Raw genomic sequence first — 20,267 nt, 5'->3', positions numbered from 1 at the left:
ATAATTTCAGTAATTAAAAATATTAAATATCGGTATTTTGTCAATTTTAAACGAACTGATCATAAAATTCTTAAAGGAAACGATGTTTTATTGAAAGCACTGGTTTACGTGCGCATTAATTCATTTAGACCTTTGCGGCCATTGAAAGTAGTGCATAAAAGACGCGTAAGATCAAATAAGCGTAACTTTTATGACATGTTATTTACTAAATTGTGTGAACTGTGTAAGAGCATACTCCGTATGACTGTGACGCGGTGGAGTAAGACATCCTGATCTAGATTAGTAAAAAAAAGAAACAATGGCAGCACGGAGAGTTTTTGTTGTTGGTGTTGGAATGACGAAGGTCTTCTGTTGCATTACTTTTCAAATGTTCACTTTTCTATTTTACTAGTTGTAGAAATCTATAATTTTACTCTCACTATGTGTAAAAATCTAACAAATAAATTACCAATCTAATATTAAATAAGTCTGAATAAGTTTGAGTAGTTTGAGATATCCATTCTAAAATTATTAAATAAAATAATAATAAAATAAAAGAGGTTGCACAAAAACCGAACTTTGAACTTGCTTTACTTATTTACTTAATCATAGGGGGATCTAATACTCAGTCATGATTGTTTTTTATGTAATTTTTTGACAAGAGGCTAGATTACACAGACTATAATAATAATAATATAATTACTTTAGTTTATTTCTAAAGAATCTAGATCTATAGACTATAGATCTATATATATAATATTATTATAGGCCCCTACTCATTATCATTATACTCTCTAGTCTAATATACTGAGTTATTTGACTAGATCTATATTCTCACTTAAATTTTGCCAATCATTTAAATATATTTCTTGAATATATTTCAGTTTGAAAAGCCAGGAAAAAGAGATGACTTTGATTATCCTCAGATGGCTTTGGAAGCAGGTGTGAAAAAACATGTAGATCTATTTTTTTTAATAATGTGTCACTTTACTTCTAAAGTTAACATGATTTACATTTGTTTAAATAATTTTTCCAATTAGGGACTAAAGCACTGGAAGATGCAGGAATTAAATATGATCAGATAGAGCAAGCATGTGTTGGTTATGTTTATGGTGGGTAATGGTCATTTTTTAAAATTCTGTCTCACAATGCTGTTTTGTTGTAATGAGGATATTTCTAAACTCACAATCCCTTATTGCCTTAATCGCTAATTATTTTTATCTGATGTACTTTGACCATTGCAAATTATCAGCTAGTATTATGACTTATCATTTTTATCTTAAATAAACTGATTATATATATATATATATATATATATATATATATATATATATATATATATATATATATATATATATATATATATATATATATATATATATATATATATATATATATATATATATTTAATAGTATATATATATAATAGTGTATATATATTTATATATATATATAATAGTGTGTATATACATATATAATAGTGTGTATATATATATACATATATAACAGTGTATATATATATATATATATATATATATATATATATATATATATATATATATATATATATATATATAAAAATATATATATATAATAGTGTATATATATATATACATATATAACAGTGTATATATATATATATATATATATATATATATATATATATATATATATATATATATATATATATATATATAAATATATATATATAATAGTGTATATATATATAATAGTCTATATATATAATAGTGTATATATATATATAATAGTCTATATATATATAAATATATAATAGTCTCTATATATATATATATATATATATATATATATATATATATATATATATATATATATATATAATAGTCTATATATATATATAATAGTGTATATATATATAATAATGTGTATATATATAATAGTGTGTATATATATATAATAGTGTGTATATATATATAATAGTGTGTATATATATATATAATAGTGTATATATATATAATAGTGTTTATATATAATAGTGTATATATATATATAATTATAATATTGTATATATATATATATATATGTGTGTGTGATTTTTTTTTTTTAAACTGTATGTATGTTGGTGCTTTACATAAGATTATACATCATCAGGTGATACATGTTGTGGTCAGAGAGCTCTATATCAACTTGGTCTGAGTGGAATTCCAATTTACAATGTATGTATGAATGTAAGCCAGCTCTAGAGATGCTGATATAGTATCTGACACTGATTACAACTTTTCCATTGTTTGCAAAAGCTGTAACTTTATCAGCAAAGGGGGACAATCCCTAAAATATTAAGCAGCACATCATTAATGCTCCTTTCTGTGCCCTCACAAATCAAGAGAATCCCCACTCTCATTATCCGTGTAGATAGACGCAAATGTTTACATTAAATACCTAATTGTTGATGGTGGATCAAATATTTATCACATAATACTACTGTTTTATAGCATTGTTAGTCACCTTTATCATTGCCTGTAGTTTTCAGTAAATAACTATTCACAGATGGAAGAAATGCATGATGGTTTTTCTGTAGGGGTTTTGTTGAACAAATTTGATGCATTTATCATTCTCAGGTTAACAATGCTTGTGCCACAGGGTCAACTGCTCTCTACATGGCAAAGAACTTGATTGCTGGAGGTTATTGGCATTTTACCCTTTTTTTAGATTTTAAGTAACTTGTGGTACACTAAAAATTATTTTTAACAAGTCAGATTTTACATGTTTCAAAGTTAAATTGTATGAATTATAAACTTGCTCTCTATTAAGTTTTCTTATTCTTATTTTAGGACTGGCTGATTGTGTTATGGCAATAGGCTTTGAAAAGATGGAAAGTGGATCTTTAAAACCAAAGGTGCATATAGCTGTTTATTGAGCTATAAATAGGTGACAAATCTATTATATAAAACTTCCTTGAACTGATCATTTTTGACAAAGACTATAAAGAAGGAAAAAATTACACCAGTTGCAATGTTCATAATTACTGGCAAAAAAAAATTTAAGTAAAGTAAGAGAATGGATTTACCATAGTTTAATAAAATAACTTAACTTTCAGTGGACTGATCGCACGAGTCCTATGGACAAACATTTACAAGTCATGATAGAAACAAGAGGCTTTGACAAAGCACCAGCCACTCCTCAGATTTTTGGAAATGCTGGCAGAGAGCATATGGAGAAGTATGGTATGCATTTGGCAAGCTTTACTGTCAGTAATAATTTAAATACTCCTTAATACTGTTGCTAGGTTTTCTTTAATTTTAACTGCATTTTCTGTTATGATAGTTTAATTTTTGTTATTTCAGGCACAACACCAGACCACTTTGCCAAAATTGCCTACAAAAACCATAAGCATTCAACTAACAATCCGTGAGTTGAGCTTCAGTAAAATTCACACTTTCTAATTTGTTCAAAGTTATGGTATCAAAGTGATGTTATTACAAGCTCTCTAATTAGCTACACCATTAGTTAATATTGATATTAATCAGAATATATAATACATTCAATTACAACACCAATGTAAGGGCTGAGGTAAATGGCATTTACAAAATTGAAATACTGTGTAAAATTGTTTTTAAGTTTGATTTCAAGGAAGTTTTTTTTATGTTGCTTTTTTTAAAAATACTCCAGGTATTCACAGTTCCAAACAGAATACAGTTTTGATGAAATAAAAAACTCACCCATGATTTACTATCCTTTAACTAAGCTTCAGTGTTGGTAAGCTATTAATTTAACATTAAATGTTGTACAGTGATACCTAGACATTTGAGTTCCCCAAGATACAAGCTGTAGAGCGAGCTAAATTTTGCTTTGATATATATGAGCAAAATTTGAGATACATGTAACTGGAGTATAGAAACAAACAAAAAAGTGGGGGGGGGGGGGGGGGGGGGCATTTCATGGGCTGGTACAAATTAATGGCATTTCAATACATTTTAATGGAGAAAGCTGATTTCGATACATGCAATTTGATATACAAGCAATGTTACAGAACCAATTAAATGTATATCTTGAGGTACCACTGTATTATGTTTGGTGTAAGCAATAAAATAGATAATGGGAAGCCTTCTGAAAATAGTAATTTGAAAAGTTCAATCATTCTAGCCCAACGTCAGATGGCTCAGCTTGCGCCATTCTTGCCAGTGAAGATTTTGTCAGGAAAAATGGACTGCAGGCTCAAGCTGTGGAGATTGTGGCAATGGAACTAGGCACAGATGAGCCCAGTGTATTTAATGAACTTAGCTGCATGAAAATGGTAATGTTTCTTCTGATGTTTTTATTGTTGTTTTCCATGTAGTTTGATATGTATCACATGTATGAAAAGTTTTTTATGCTTTTAGTTCACATTCTAATATTTTCAGGTAGTTCATTCATACTATTGATGATTTGTAAAAGCATAAAAATATAGTTTAACATGATAAATTGTAGACGTGAGTCTTTTATGCTAATAATAATTTTGTTACAGATCGGTTTTGATATGGCTGAAAAGACAGCTAAAAGGGCTTTTGCAAAAGCAGGTAATATTTTTTTTTAACTCCTATTGTAAATACTGATAAAGAAAGCATTATTTCTAAATCACTATTAGCAGTGCTTAAGATTAAACCTAATTAATAATGTTTTTTAAGTTTGTAAGTTGTATTTTAGGCCTGAAGCCATCCGATGTTCAAGTTGTGGAGCTCCATGATTGTTTCTCATGCAATGAACTACTTACATACGAGGCTCTTGGACTTTGTGGCAAAGGTTAGTAGGCCTGTATACAGTTATTTGCATACTCCTAAAACTTTTAAAAAGTAATGGAAATATTATATTTTTTATTTAACTTCAGGAGAGGCTGGTTCATTCATTGATAAGGGTGATAATACTTATGGAGGAAAATATGTTGTTAACCCTAGTGGTGGTCTGATTTCAAAGGGACATCCCCTTGGTGCAACTGGTAAGACTAAAATTTATTTCTTAATTAAATCTGAATTGAATCATTGCTGCTTTAGTCTGATAAGGCAACAAAATATGAAAATGGTATATATATTCAGATAAGAACACTTACTTTAATCTGTGAAGATAAGGTAACATAGACAGAACGAGTAACTTTATCAAAATCTATTTAATGCTATTTCAAAGTTCAACAAGGGCGGTGCTCGGTTTAGGTGCTATAACAAAAACAAAACTTTTTTTTATAGGATGAATGTGAGTGATATCCACTTTAGGCTCTCTCTTGCCCCCCCCCCCTCCCCTCATTATATATGTGTATGTATGTGTATATAAATATGTGTGTGTGTATATATATATATATATATATATATATCTATATACTACTAAAAGTCAAGTTTGTTTACATGTTTGAATATTTATTTTTTTGTTTTTTTGTTTGTTTGTTTGTTTGCCTGATCAAGTATCCTGATATGTTCGGCTCTATCTGGAGAGCTGTAAAATAGTATGTAGGTAGAGAATAATTTTTTAATGCAGACAGACTGTTAATCACAAATTTATTTAAAGACGTTAATTAATTTATTGATTTATTCATCGTTAAATTAACCGTATTTTTTAAAAAATGTTAATACTTTGAATAAACTTTGTGGGGATAGTGACGTCCCTTGATAGTGACGTCAGAGTTTTTTGTTGACTCTTTAGTACAATAAAATGGCGGCGTCTATCGAAGAAAATTGTGTTCCCATTCCAAAGTTTAACGCGTTCTAAATCTAATTTTCTGTCGGTCATAACTTAAACAATACGTCCGTTTGCTGTATTTATTACGTTCCAACACTTATATCAATTTTCAACTGTCTTTTTTTATTTAGTTTTACAATAAATTTCTCTAGATCTAAAGATCAGCTGTCGAAGGAAATTTATGAATCTAGCCTAGATCTAGATCACTAAACTCAATGTAAATTCTAAATCTAGACTTAATGTAAATTCTACATCTAGAATCTATTTCAGGCCTTAATACATCTAGAATCTATTTCAGGCCTTAATTATTTTATATAAATCTTTGTTTGGCTAATTTAAGATAAAATTTAATTTGAAAGTTACTACTTCTAGACTAGACGCTCGAAATCAAGTTGCATCAAAGTATAGTATAAAAATTCATTTGTGACGTCAGGAGTAAATAGCTAAGTTTGTAGCGTTGTCCGCTCTCATGCGAGTGGTACAGGTTCTAGACCAATATGTCAATGATATTTTTTTTCAATTTTTTTTTTTTTAGATGTTAATGATAAAAAATGATTTTTTTTTTCAATTTTTTTTTTTAGATGTTAATGATAAAGTTGCCTATCTGAACTTGGCAGGATACAGGGCAGGTGAAGTAGAGTTCATCTGTTTCTTTGTCCTAACCATATGAAAGGATAGTGTGGTCAGAGACATGCTCGGCTGGAATCGTTTTTTAAACGATAAAAACATGTTGTCTGAGACTTGGCGGGACACTGGGCAGGTGAAGTAGAGTTGAGTAGGTCACATGTGACGTCAGTATATGAAGGGATAGTCCGAAATCGGTGTTTTCGGTGTTTTTAAAAGATAAGAAACATATTTTTGAATGTGTGCTCTGTTTTTGTGACGATAAGTGACACTGCAGTAGCGTAGCGAGGAGGGGGCGGGGGGCGGGTGGGGAGGCGGGGGGGGGGGGGGAAGGGGAGGCGGGGGGGGGGGGGGAAGGGGAGGCGGGGGGGGGGGAAAGGGGAGGCGGGGGGGGAGGGGAGGCGGGGGGGAGTGAAGGGGGGGGGGGGGCGGGGGGACGTATGTTGGGGCGCCAAAATGGTTTGGAAAAATAAATTGAAAGGTTGAGGGGGGTTCAAATCGAAAGTTTGAGTGGGGGGGGGGGGGAGGGGGTGCACATCAAAAGTTTGAGGGGGGGGGGTTGAAAATCAAAATCTTGGGGGGGGGTTAAAATCGAAAAGTTTGTCCCCGGGCGCCGGGAAGGCTCGCTATGCCTCTGAGTGACAGACGTGATGTTTTTTGATGGATGACCCCCGAAACCCACAGTTATCCAAGGGATGACGGGTATTCTAGTATACACTGTAGATACTCACTTAATTTTCAATTGCATTTCCTAATTTAGTAATTGAACCTATTTCATTGCAACATATAAGATAACAAATCACATAGAAATAGGCCCAAACTAATTTAGGATCGGAAGTTTTAAAATTGTTTTCATGCCTGCTGAAAATTATGAAAAAATATAACTTCATTTCTAGCAAGTCAGTCAAAAGTTTATGAAACACAGAAGCTTGATATTTGTAATGGTTTCCCATGTTTTTTTTTTTTTTTTATTCTTATGTTTTTTTGTATTAATATTATTAAATTTGAATAAATTCCTTTTTTTTAGCTGTGTCATTCTTCAGTATGCCTTATTTAAATGATAATTAAGAGAAACAATAGCTTTTTTAATTTGTTTAGTACAAAACTATTCAAATGAACTTTATGGGCACCCTATTAGATTATTTAAATAAGAGCAATATGTCATGGTGGTAGTTTGAACACTTGCCTATTTTTCACACTTCAGCTTATGTAGTTAAAATTACTACTATAGTAAATCTTTTTTTTTTTAAGTCTCAAAATGTATATCATTATGCCACTAACAAAGTCATGTAAGCTAGAATTTCAGTAAGCCTAGATTAAACATGGTACAGGTGTAAAGAAATTTCACTTTGAACTGAAACCTATATTATATTTAACTTCAAGTTTCTATTTTTGCTAGAACTATTATTAGGGGATTCATATTGTATACAACACTAAAAAAATTGGTATCGCAATACACTAGGAACCTGTTAATGTTATCATTGCTTTATCTCTAGTTTTCATTTTAATCTACTAATATCTTATGACCAATTTTAATAATTTATCCCAAACATGTTTATGGGGTCGTCCATAAATGAAGTCACACTCGTAGGAGGGAGGGGGGGGTCTGTAATTTTGTGATGGTGCATGATGAGGTGGTGGGGGGAGGGGGGGGGGTGTTCCAGATGGTGTGACGTCACACTTTTGCATTGTGAAAAAGCAATGTTAGAAAAGGAATTTTAGTCGTTATTTCGCGTTTTAGAAAACTATTTTTAAAAATTGTAATAGGAGTTGATTAAAATACTCCGTTGACAGAGTTCAGACAAGATTTTGGAAAAAGATCGTATTTCAAGAATAATTCAACTGCAATTTTGAGGGGGGGGGTGTAGGCTGAGGTGTGACGTCATTTTAGGGGGTCTGGCTTTTTGTGACGAAGTGTGGGGGAGGGGGAGGTAAAAATCGTCAAAAAAAGTGTGATGTCATGTCACTTATGAATGCCTCCCCCCCTTTTTTTTTTGGTGATATTTTATTGTAAAATTGTACAGCCTGCATTGAGAAATGTATTCAGATTTTATTCGAGCTGCAAACAATTATGTTTACAGTTTATGGGGCCCACATCAAAATCATATAGTTAACTAATGCGTGTAATATCTAAATCAATTAAATGGGAGGTAAATAATTTGAAGTTTTACCGTACAAGCATAACACTATTTCCGGTCTTCCTGTTGTAGGAGTTGACTCCCTTAGCTTTGTTTATCACGGTTGCTTATCACGGTAGATACTAAGATAGAACTACTTGTCGGTCTACTATAGTCTGTTTTTGTAATTGCATTGGTAGCCTAGATCTATTAGATTTTATATAGATATATAGATCTACTTAATGTACCTTGTCCCCTGTAATAGCATTTGGTTAAAGCACGAGGACAGAGGGGCGTTGATTGTTACATTTATAAAGGGGGTATGTCTAACTCTAACTAACTATATTTTACTATAACTATAAATATAGTAGTATATAGTATATAGGCCTATACTATATATTTATATATAACTTTAAGTCAAGTAGTACTACTAGTACTTAGTAGTAGATCTACGTTATGCCGCTGTAATATTTACATTGGGCCTAATATTTATTAGGCCTATTTAATAATAATTATTAATAATAAAATAATGAAATAAATCTAGATTTAGATCTACTAGCCTAATTATTGTAATTATCTAATACTAATCTACTAACTATATTATTAGGCCCTATTATATACTAGATCTATATATTAAGATTTAAGAATAGGCCGTTTTATTTATATATTTATATAAGCATACCCTACATATTACTAACATAACATACATCTCATCAAACTTAACTTTAACTTTCAAAATTACATTTTTAAATTAGATCTAGATTCTAGATCTAATAATTAATTTATAAAATAAACTAATAATAACTTAGAGATGCTGATTGAATACCAAATGATCTAGACCTAACTACTAATAATAAAACCATGTTTTAAAATGTTTAAGTTTAGTTAATAGAAGAAGTGTAAAGTTTAAGTTTAGTTAGATGTCTAGTTTGAAGTTAATAATAATTAATATAGGCTATAGGCCTACACTCAATGTGTCACAAAATAAATACCACTCATGTTCCTCTCTCTCAAGTACTAGAGTAGATAGAGACTAATAGTCTAAATCTAATAGTTCTAGAATTGCAGTTACATTTTTAAATTCACATTTCATTTACTTAGCTAAAAGTTTTAAAAATTGTTTATCCATTTTTGGGTTTTTCTTTTCTAAAAAACAAAATGGATTTTCTTATCTGAAATTACAGTTATAAAGCAATTTTCATTAAAAACTAAAATAACTAGCCACTTAGCTTGATCTTGAGCAAACTTATACTTATTTTTATGGTTTAAATGTACAGACCTAACATTATTCACCTGAATAAGAAAATAGCTATAAACAAACATGTTGAAATGAATTTTTTGTTTGACCTTGATAAGAACAACTGATTCCTATCTTTTATTCTGCCCTACGATTTATTTATTTTATTTTACAACAATAAGGATTAGCACAGTGTTCTGAATTGTGTTGGCAACTAAGAGGAATGGCTGGAAAAAGACAAGTTCCCAATGCTAAAGTAGCTCTTCAGCATAATTTAGGACTTGGTGGTGCTGTTGTTGTGTCCCTATACAAACATGGGTTTCCAGAGGCTGCTGTGTAGGTTTTCTTTATAAAAAACAAAGTTATGTGGTTAATAAAGTTATTAGTATGGAAAAGGCTATTTTTTTTTGCCTCAGCTAAAAACACTGTCGATGTTAATTTTACAATTTTGCATTAAAAAAACAACTAACATTTCTTTTTCTTCAGACTAAGGAATAATATTCAAGCTGTACCAACCAGCTCATCTATTGAAAACGATTTCAAATCTTCTGCAATGTTTTCAGAAATTAAAAAAGCATTAGAACAGGTATGTGATCTTTGTTACACCGTAGGGATATATAAATATTAATGTATGTTTATTTTATAGCTGATAAAATATAAAGTAATGAAAGTCCCTTTTTTAAAACAAAAATTGCAAGTAATACACCATTTTTTAGGGCTGCTTTTTGTTGTTGTTTTTTTTTTTTTTTTTTTTAAAGTAAGATTATCACACATGTATTAATAACTTGGTTTGAATTACAATTCCATACTTAATATGGTTATTTATTCTATTAACTTTTAATTTTGATACCACTATCCTAGTTTACTAAATTTTTAATTGCTTGTTACAGGATGGCGCAAACATTGTTAAAAAGATGAAAGGTGTTTTTTGTTTCAAAGTCAAAGGACCTGGAAATAAGGAAGGTGTTTGGGTTGTAGATGTCAAAAATGGAAATGGTGCTGTGAAGTTTGATTCTGCAGGTAGGCCTATAACTATATTTGTTTCACCAAGAAAGATTTCTATCGACCAGTTCAAACATGTGAATATTCAGTATTAATTTAAAGTGAAGAAAAAAATATCATTTTTCTTGGTTATCATTAATTGCAGATAAAGCTGATACAACTATCACAATGGCTGATGAAGATTTGTATAACCTTATGTTGGGCAAGTTGAACCCTCAGACTGTGAGTAAACCATTCTTTGTATCTTTATACCAATAAGAAATGCATTAGCTACACCCACAAAAAAAAAAAGATGTACATGTAATTCTGTACAAGTAGTTAGATTAAAAACCATTTACACATAAGTATATAAATGTCTGTCAATGGTAACAATCCTTGTAACATTGTATGTTTTGCAGGCATTTTTTCAAGGAAAACTTAAGATTGCTGGGAATATGGGCTTAGCAATGAAATTAAAAGAACTTCAACCCAAATCAGGATCAAAGCTTTGAAATTTTCATAAATCTTGTTGCTCATTATGTGATTTTTTGAAAAACTTTTTTATGGGGCCCTTGAATTGAACACTATTCCATGTGTATTTATGAGTTATATGTAATGATACAATTTTCCCACTGCATAAATATATCTTTGATTAAATACACTATTATAAGCAGATGTTTTTTCTGTAATCTGTTCTATTAAAAGATTTTGTGATGAAAGAAAAGTTTATACTAAGTATTTACAGACACAAGGTGTTTTTTAAAAATGAAATCTAACAAAAGGTTTCTATTAAATATTGTTTTATTTGATTAATATAAAAAATGTATATGGAATGTGATTTTTATATAATAAAACAAACATTTGAACAGTAGTTGCGTGTGTTTTTAGCAGACTTTCATATGTGAATATTTTAATTTGTAGATCCACTTGGGTAAATAATGGAATGTACAGTAATAAACATGTAGCAAATAAATCATATACACTTACTTAATTTCACAACCAAATGTGTGTAGACAAAGATAAACATTTTCTCTGGCAATGAATCAGGTACCAACATTTTTGTAAAAGAAACAGTTAAAGCAGTTTCAAATGTGATACTTAGATTCACCACAGTAAGGCAAAACATGCCAGATCTATACAATAATGAAGTGATTTGCTTAAGAAACTTAGCAGATCAAAATGACTAAGTGAAAAATTATCCGTGTACATGAGTTCAAATATTTACACAAGGAAATGTAAATTGTCAAATAGTTTTTAAACATTTTCTTTTGATAATTTACATAAAAACAATGACTGATGAGCCATTTTAGGCCTTGACTCAAGATATTTTTTCTTAATTTTATTTATGCTTAATGCTTAGTTCATCAATCAGAACTTGCCTTTTCACATCATTCATTTTTAAAACAAATGGTCTCTGCTCATTGGTCAAAAGTTTAGATGGTATCGGAACAGTGAGAAGTGCAATCTGTGGCTCTGGTTCAGCAACACTCTCTAAAGTTGTGCAGTCATGAAGAGAAACTACCGTAAAGCTAATCTGTGACCTCTCATCAACTATCTTGAAACGGTAACAATTTGTGTGGGTAGGGGTAACTCTGGCAGATTTTCTGAAATTTTCAACATTGTCAGGCAAGTTGCTCCCAGTTACTTCGATTTCACCTCCAACACCAATAAAACACCTGATTCCAACAAGGTTGTCAAAGCGGCTGTAGTCAGTGGACCTGAGATAAATATTTAGCCCAGTCACATGGTCTTCAGCGTCTCGCCCTTCTCTGTTGTAGAACTGTATTCTACCCTGGATGTAAATTTCCGAAGTGGGCATGTATTTTGACTTAGACACAATATAAACTATTGGGGATGTCAAAATAATTCCCTCGGTACTGGCCAGCACAGAGTTTTTCTGCTTATGGAATCCCATTTTCCACCAACCATCAGGTTTAAACACACGCTCGTCTCTCTGTAGCACCAAGGGATTGACTTTGTCTCTTGAGAAATGTCGGTACTGGTCCAGCAAGTTTTGGAAGCGGTCATGGTTGAGGTCAAAGTACACTCCATGAGGTGGGAAACGGTATGAGACGTACATGATGTCTTCGTTTACTACAACGTCCCCATCCTCGTGCCAGATCATGAGCTTAGACTGCTTCACATTGTCACAGATCCATTTTAACTGGGGCACTGAGTTATGAATCAATGACAGGCGAGCCTATAAACAAAAACAAAACTGTTAGATGCAACTAAATACCATGATTAGAAGTATTATATTTAAGTACTAGAATGCTTCATTTGTAAGGAACAAAATCAGTTATAATTTTTTAAATGTATCAAATAGTCCTGAGTTAATTTTTAAAGGTTATTTTTATTGTAAAATTTCCATAAATAAGTGGAATAGTCACATATTCACCTGAAATATAATCTGCTGATATTCCTCAAATTCAAACTCTTGTACTAGATGTAGCATGTCCCAAACCATCTGCCATTCATAAGCACTTTGTGTGAGGTCAGTGTGTGTTCCAGTTGTCCATCCAAGCGATATGGTGCACCTAGAATTGACAAGAACATAGATCATGATCAATTAAAATGTTAGCACACAATTTAAATTTCCTAGCTTAAGGATAGGCACCACGGATAAAAATTTTTTTTTTATTTAACACATTTCCGGTTGTTTAATAAGTTCATATAATTATAGTTGTTAAACTATAGACAAAAATAATATATAGCCGTCAATAGCAGTACTGGTTGCCATGGAAACAGCGAAAAGGTGTGAAAACTAACACCTTTTCAAATCGCTAAGGCTTTGTTCCCATAAGAGATTTTAAAAAGCGGATGAAAGATTTAGATTTCTCAAACCAAACTATACATTTCTACGTTTACTCATTGCGATAGCTTGTACTCAATTTTTTATACAAATTTTTACGTAAATTTATGTACAAAAATTAGGGGGTGGTGTTACATAAATATCAATATTTCCTAAAGTATTGTAGTAAACTTAATGTACAAACGTAGTTTTGTAGATAGTATAATGCTGAATGCACGTGGAACATTTTATTCTTGTATGACAAAGGGTTCCAAAGCCTTAGCGATTTGAATGTTGAATTTTGAGTAAAAATGCAAAGTTGAGAAAACGTGAAAAGAAGAGCGGGAAAAGGCACGGTGCGTTTTCTCTTATAGAAAACAGAAAAAAACTTCTCTTATAGAAAACAGAAAAAAACGTATTGTTATAAGTGGAAGAACCATTTGTCTAATAAAATACGCTTTGATTTATGTTGTAAGCTTTAGATAGATTTTTTCTATGTAAGCAGAAAATATGTATACAACAGGTAATGAATGTATGACTATTAAGTATTACACATCCTATCAATCGAGCGGTATTCTCAGAACAGCTATCATCAAACCAGATCAAGTTTTGTTTGTTAGCCGGTCTTCTCACTTCAATACAATGTCTATCCCTACTTAAATTGTAGCTTACACAAGTTTATTGCCTTATGATAATAGCCTACAACACAACACTGGGTACAACGCTGGAGGCTAGACACGCCCCTCCACCCCATCCCACCGCTGGATAGTGCGTGAGGAACCGATGAACCATAGATTACCAATGTTCATTCAACCGCGAATAACACATCTGTGTAGATAGGGTCAAGTACAGGGCCTAAGTGAATGCTTCCCAGCTATCCTATCTACTACTATCTAGTATTTACATTCGTTGCTAGCACACCCAATACGGAGAGTGGCATACACATTAACACACGTGTCGTATACAGTCCGGTGTAAAGCCTGATGAACGCGTTCAAGCCTATCACAGCATGCCGTAACAAGATTATAAACCGGCCGTTGGTTGAATGGCGAGATGGGAATGAAGGGGGTAAAGGGGATGGACAGTACATTCTTCAAACTGATAGTCATGTCCATGACGCATTGTTTCAGCTTAGTATAATTTTAAAGCGTACGCAACAGTGTTTAATATTGTTCCAGTGATAATCAACAGTACATTTCTAGGCAAAGTTCCAATTATTAAACTTAATGTTGTTGTATAACTTTAAAACAACAAATAGAAGAGTATACGCAAATGAGGTAAACAAACGAGACAGGCGATTGTTTTGTTTATCTAGAAACAAGATGGCTGCCTAGCACACGTGGTTAGTTGCAACCTATCGTGAATTATTTTGATTTACTGTACTATAATATGATTGGTCAAGCGTATCAATGAACCTCTTCCCATTCATAAATTTTACGCGCATGCCCTTATATGGAGTTTAATATAAAATTTTACTTTGAAGAAAACAACTTCTATCCCAATTATTTTTAGAACAAAAGAAAAGGTCACTACACCAGCGGGTACACGAGTGCTTCGCCCTTAGATTGCTGTTAAGTTTATGGTGCCTCGCGGGCAATAAATGATGTAATACCCGCTCGAAGATAGCCGCTGTCCGCGTAGTAGTGTGAAAACTTGCCGGGGGGTACCATGTTTCACATCGCAATAAACGAATAACCGTAAGCTGTAGAAGTCCGAAATGTTCGGGTTAGATAGATAAAAGGTATTAGTATCGAATTAAGAAATAAAAATTTTGGGTAGCAAAATTAACATTTTATCGAAAACATGGGTATCTTGTTCCCTTAAATACTACTTTGATGTTCAAGGCAAAAAAAATTTGAATATTAAACTTAGTTATACTTAGGAAACTGCCGCTGGATGGCTCTAATAAATCGATTATGGTCAATCACAGCTTCTTCTCCATGTGGTCCTCTTAAAACATTAGCATGCAACCAAACTGGGAATTTAATTGGATTCTGTAAAATATTACATAGAAATCAATTCCTACAGGTTGTTTGATATACAATCTTATGCTAAAGTAGCTTCTTACAATGAAAAAAAGTAGACTCTTATTTAACTTATCACTTACCTGTTTGTGAAAATCACTTAAAATCTGGATAGATATCTCCACTGATTCCATTGAGTGAAAGTGCAATCTGATACCTTTAGTACCAGAGCGTACTTCTTGCAGCCATTCTTTAAGTGTGATGTCACTTGTCGGAGAACTTGGTTTTGCCATAATAGGAACAAGTTTCTGAGATTTTGTTCCATGGTCTTTTAGTATAACATCACCCGAAATCATGTGTACTTTTTCATCTGAAATTAGATTCAAGTTTTTTTTTTTTAACCTATAGAAAATTAATAGATAAAATTGTGTACACTTATTAAGTCTCACTTCACATGAAAAATATTTTATAAAGCCTATTCTAATTATTGAATAATTAATGAGTTTAAAAAAATTACTATTCACTGCTGCTTTTACAGCTTGTCTGCTATTAGCTTCTCTCTCCCATCTGACTTTACTAGCATCTCTGTTCACATCAAAGTATGCCAGACTGTCCATCTCAGGTCCAATATTAAAATATGTAAGTTTGGGAGCTAAAAATTTTGGAATTAAACCTGTAAAAAATAAAACAAATTTGTGGCATAATTTTTTTTTAACTTTTAATTTATACAACTACCACATTTTCAGGTGCACAAACAATAGTAAAGTTCAAAACACGGCAAGTAGGCCTACTTAACATGCAATTTACAACATGCTCGTGCACCCTATGAGTAGTATGAGCTATCGATATCATGATGGTATCCAACAATATTACAATAAACCTTCAATAAGTAGCTTTTAATACTTTTATGACAGATGTTTGAAACCTGCAGCACCAGAACCCCAATCCACATGCAGTTATTGCAGTGCAATGATTCTGCAATTCCAAACTATTAATATTTACTAGATCTATTAGCTAAATGACAAATGTGGCTATTATTTGTATACTATACTGTACTGTAGGCCTATAATTATATAATAGGTCATAATTAGGATATTAAATACTACTATAATATATAGAATCTATATATATATATAATGCCTGAGTAGTAAAGGCCTACTAGGGGCCTATACTATACATTAAATATTATTAAATATTAGATCTATGTAGAATCTATATATATTTTTTTTTTAAAATGAATAGGCTACAAATTGGAGAACAGCAATGTCAACAGTGTCAGTTAAAGATTGAAGATTGGTGACTTAGTCTGATTACTTGATTACTGGGTAATCTATCGTTTTGGGTACGTAAAATCGCCCGCGGCTATTAATGTACGAAAACGTTACCTCATTGTCAAGGCTTTAATAGAAGTATATTGTCATATGTTTGTGTCAAATATTATAGATAAATGAATAATAAACCTAAATCAATGGCTAAATATATCGATATAGGCCAGAAATAAACTTTAAACAGCAGTGTTTGCGAGCAAGATTTGCCATATAAACAGCAGCCATTTGTAAAATAGAGTGGCTTCCCCCTGATCTCGCGCTAAAAGCTTATAAAATAAAACTTAAACAAGATGGCTGCTATAGTAAATGAGCATGGTTGCATCTGTTGGAAACATCGCTAGTCTTCATTTATTACTGAAAAGTTTTAATTCAATTCTTTAAAAACAGGTACATAAATGAAACAAGGAAACATTTTTGTATTTTAAAAAATATAAATCCTCCTCAAAATGTGAAATAATTATTAAAATTTAAGGAGTCACCTGGTTTTCACATTACAAGTCGCGGGCGATTTTACGTACCCAAAACGATAGATTACCGATTACTGAAATACTCATAATATTAGGTGTCAGATCAAAGCATCGGGCATCAGTGAACACTGAAGTTATTGAAGTTAAGTAAAGAAGTTAAGTTATATTAAGTAGTAGGCCTAAATAGTAAATACTATAGGTCAGGTCTACTATAGTAAATATTAAATAATAAATAATTTAAATAAATAAAGTAAAGAGGTCAAGTTTGTTGTGGGACGTGGGTTGACGAGTTGACGACTAACCTCCATTTATTGAATAATAAATTAACACTACAATTATTGCCACAATCAGCTGAGCAACTATTGACTTTCTGAAATATCTTGGCAATGCGGTCAACAGACCTCCAGAATTTTCTTTAGATAGCCGCATATTGTTTTTCGTAGAGGTGTCTGCAGATGTGACCAGGAAATCGTTTCTGGATTTTTCTAGGACGCTGACATCTTTATTCATTCTTTAAATTCGAATCCTAACAACATCAAAGCCATTGTGTTATTTATTGTTTTGATAAAACACAATTATCACATTAATGTTGATATGGCAAAAAAATGTTAATTAAAATATTTTTAATGCAGATTCTAGATTCTAAATGCATTCATTATCTAGATCTAGTACATCATTTATTCATTTTATTTTTGCTTCACAAAAAAAAATATTTAAACTGCGAATTCATATTTTCATGAGAATCATACAGGCCATTACTGTAACATCTTAATTTTTTAAATATTAAACTTCAAATGAGCTAAGCAATAGTCAAGATGAGTAGGCCTACTTAATCACTTTTAAAAATAAAAGTTAACAACTCGCATTAAACAAATAAAGGAAAGTTCACATGTTTTTGTGATCTCGCGTTTATAAGGGTAGTGTGGACTGTTCATAAGCAGCCACATTAATTATTAAATAGTGTTTCTTCCCGACTTTTTCTCCGGGGGGCTGGTGATATTTTCGGGGGTGTGGGTGGGGGATGACGACACACTGGTAGAATTATATATTTTCTATATAAATTCATACATTCTATTTCGTTTGGGAGGAGGGGAGGGGCGGTAGACGTCCGTCGCCTCCTCCCCCCCCCCCCCCCCCCTAGAGATGCCTGGAAGAAACTGTCCAACACGTAAATTAGACACCCGCCAGAGTTCTGGCGGCTATCTATACCTTGAATCACATTTAAACAAGCTAGAAAATGCAATTTTAAATGAAAGTTGGTTAACCGCTTATTACCAGTTCAACAAAGTTTGTGTCGGCTTATCTATACTGTACTGAGCTGCCGGTCGCCGGTAACCACACTGTTATTTTTAGCACAGAGGTATGAATGAAGACAACTGCACTACTGAAAGTAATTACGAGATGATACTACTCTTTCGGGATCCGCACTCCGCGGCATCATAAGAAGTTACCTGCTGGGTACCCCGGCTTGTTATTACGACCCAGTCAAAATCGACCCAGTCAAAATCGTTCTCAGAAAGATGCGCAACGGAAAAAAGCACAAACAGAAAAAAAAAGCGCAAACAGAAATTTGCGCAAACGGAAAAATGCGCAAACAGAAAACTGCACAAACAGAAAACTGCGCTCGCAGAAAAAAGCGCAAAGAGAAAAATGCGCAACCAGAAAATTGCGCATAGAGAAAAATGCACACCCAGAAAAAAAGCACAAACAGAAATTTGCACACTCAGAAAAAAGCGCAAAGAGAAGAGTGCGTACACAGAAAAATGTGCGACGCTCGCGGGTGGGGTGTATAAACCGGCAGTTTAGCCTTAGAGCGGACGGAGAAACGACGGCCCTAGCCACTAATTCATGCAGCACGCGTGTTGGCCAGAGTTTCTTCCAGGCATCTCATCGGGGGGGGGGGGGGGGGGCGAAGCCCCCCCCCCCCCCCCGAACGAAATGAAATTTATATAATTTATATAGAAAATATATACTTATAACAGTGTCCGCCCCCCCCCCCCCCCCGAAGAAAGTTTACCGCCCCCCCCCCCCCCCCCGAAGATTTCAAGTGCCCCCCCCCCCCCCGGAGAAAAAAGTCTGGAAGAAACACTGGTGTTGGCGCTATAGTCTTTTTAGATGCGCGCTACACAGACAATTCCCGGTCAGAAAGATAGTCAAATAAAGATTTGCAGAAGACGACTTATTCTTCGATTTTGATCGTCTGAGAGTGAGAGCGAGAAACAGAAGAGAAGAAGAATATAACGTTTGATAGAAGCAAGAATTTACAATACATCTAAATATCTTGCACATTCTATTGTCATTGGAATAACAGTTTTTCGGTTAACTAAAAGAGAGATGTGCAATTGCACGCAAAAATATCAGTACCTCCATGTCCAAAAATAAGCAGGATGGACGGATGGTTATCTCTTGTAATAACTGGCAGGTAACGCCACTAATGCGTGACTTCAGTGTACGAAAGACCGTAGTCTGTGATGCAATTCTTAGGGTAATAAACCGGGAGTGATCTCCCCTAAACTTTCTCGAATATTCTTATATAACTTGGAATATAGACATGATTTTTAATTACTTAAACTTTTAAAAATAGAATAGAATCTCATAGAAGAAGAATTGCGCACCAAGCGAACGCCAAAACAAAATGTGCATAATAGTGCGCAATATTATTAGTACTTTATAAATTTACATGCGTTTTTTTATTTTTTGAGAAATCGGGAAAAAGCGTAAATTAGTACTTCCGGTCAACGGAAATTTACTCAAAATTTGACAGAAGGTAGAGAATTAGATCTTTTACTTACATGTGAAATTTCATTGACCTATCTGAAATAGTACTCAAGTTATAGGCTTTTGAAAAATTCAAAGTAGAAAAGGTACGACTTCCGGTTATCGGAAATCGCTCAAAAGTTGATACGTATCTACGATTTTGATAAAATACTTTTATATGAAATTTCATCAATCTAGCTGTAACGGTACTCAAGTTATCGTGTTTACACACAGACAGACAGACAGACACACACAGACAGACACACAGACATATGGACAAGATTGCAAAATTATGTTTTTCCGTATCAGTGAGGTATAAAACGTCGAGATTTGTAAAAAT

The 20,267-nt window shown here is 32.7% G+C and overlaps 2 protein-coding genes across 2 annotated transcripts; one reads left to right on the top strand and one right to left on the bottom strand.

The window, feature by feature from the left end:
* The first annotated feature begins 186 nt into the window (after positions 1-186).
* On the top strand, positions 187-11,491 carry LOC131949178 (sterol carrier protein 2). Its single transcript, XM_059310966.1, has 18 exons — positions 187-343; positions 864-921; positions 1,020-1,091; positions 2,110-2,174; positions 2,577-2,640; positions 2,790-2,854; positions 3,056-3,182; positions 3,303-3,366; positions 3,628-3,714; positions 4,102-4,252; positions 4,463-4,514; positions 4,642-4,737; positions 4,823-4,930; positions 9,822-9,975; positions 10,126-10,225; positions 10,530-10,659; positions 10,787-10,863; positions 11,040-11,491. The coding sequence occupies exons 1-18, from the start codon at positions 299-301 to the stop codon at positions 11,130-11,132; spliced, it is 1,608 nt and encodes a 535-aa protein (XP_059166949.1). The 5' UTR covers positions 187-298; the 3' UTR covers positions 11,133-11,491.
* A 19-nt stretch (positions 11,492-11,510) lies between these two features.
* LOC131949177 (uncharacterized) lies at positions 11,511-17,699 on the bottom strand. The gene is made up of 6 exons (XM_059310964.1): positions 17,473-17,699; positions 15,893-16,048; positions 15,519-15,745; positions 15,290-15,405; positions 13,019-13,157; positions 11,511-12,820 (listed from the first exon to the last, which is right to left on the bottom strand). Exons 1-6 carry the CDS (start codon positions 17,678-17,680, stop codon positions 11,960-11,962), a joined length of 1,707 nt encoding a protein of 568 aa, XP_059166947.1. The 5' UTR covers positions 17,681-17,699; the 3' UTR covers positions 11,511-11,959.
* Positions 17,700-20,267: the final 2,568 nt, after the last annotated feature.

This window comes from Physella acuta, unplaced genomic scaffold, assembly GCF_028476545.2.
Source record: "Physella acuta isolate Inbredline_101_S28 unplaced genomic scaffold, ASM2847654v3 ptg000677l, whole genome shotgun sequence".
Classification (NCBI taxonomy): domain Eukaryota; kingdom Metazoa; phylum Mollusca; class Gastropoda; family Physidae; genus Physella; species Physella acuta.
The sequence above is the reverse complement of the archived record's forward strand: the minus strand, read 5'-3'. Positions and strand labels throughout refer to the sequence as shown.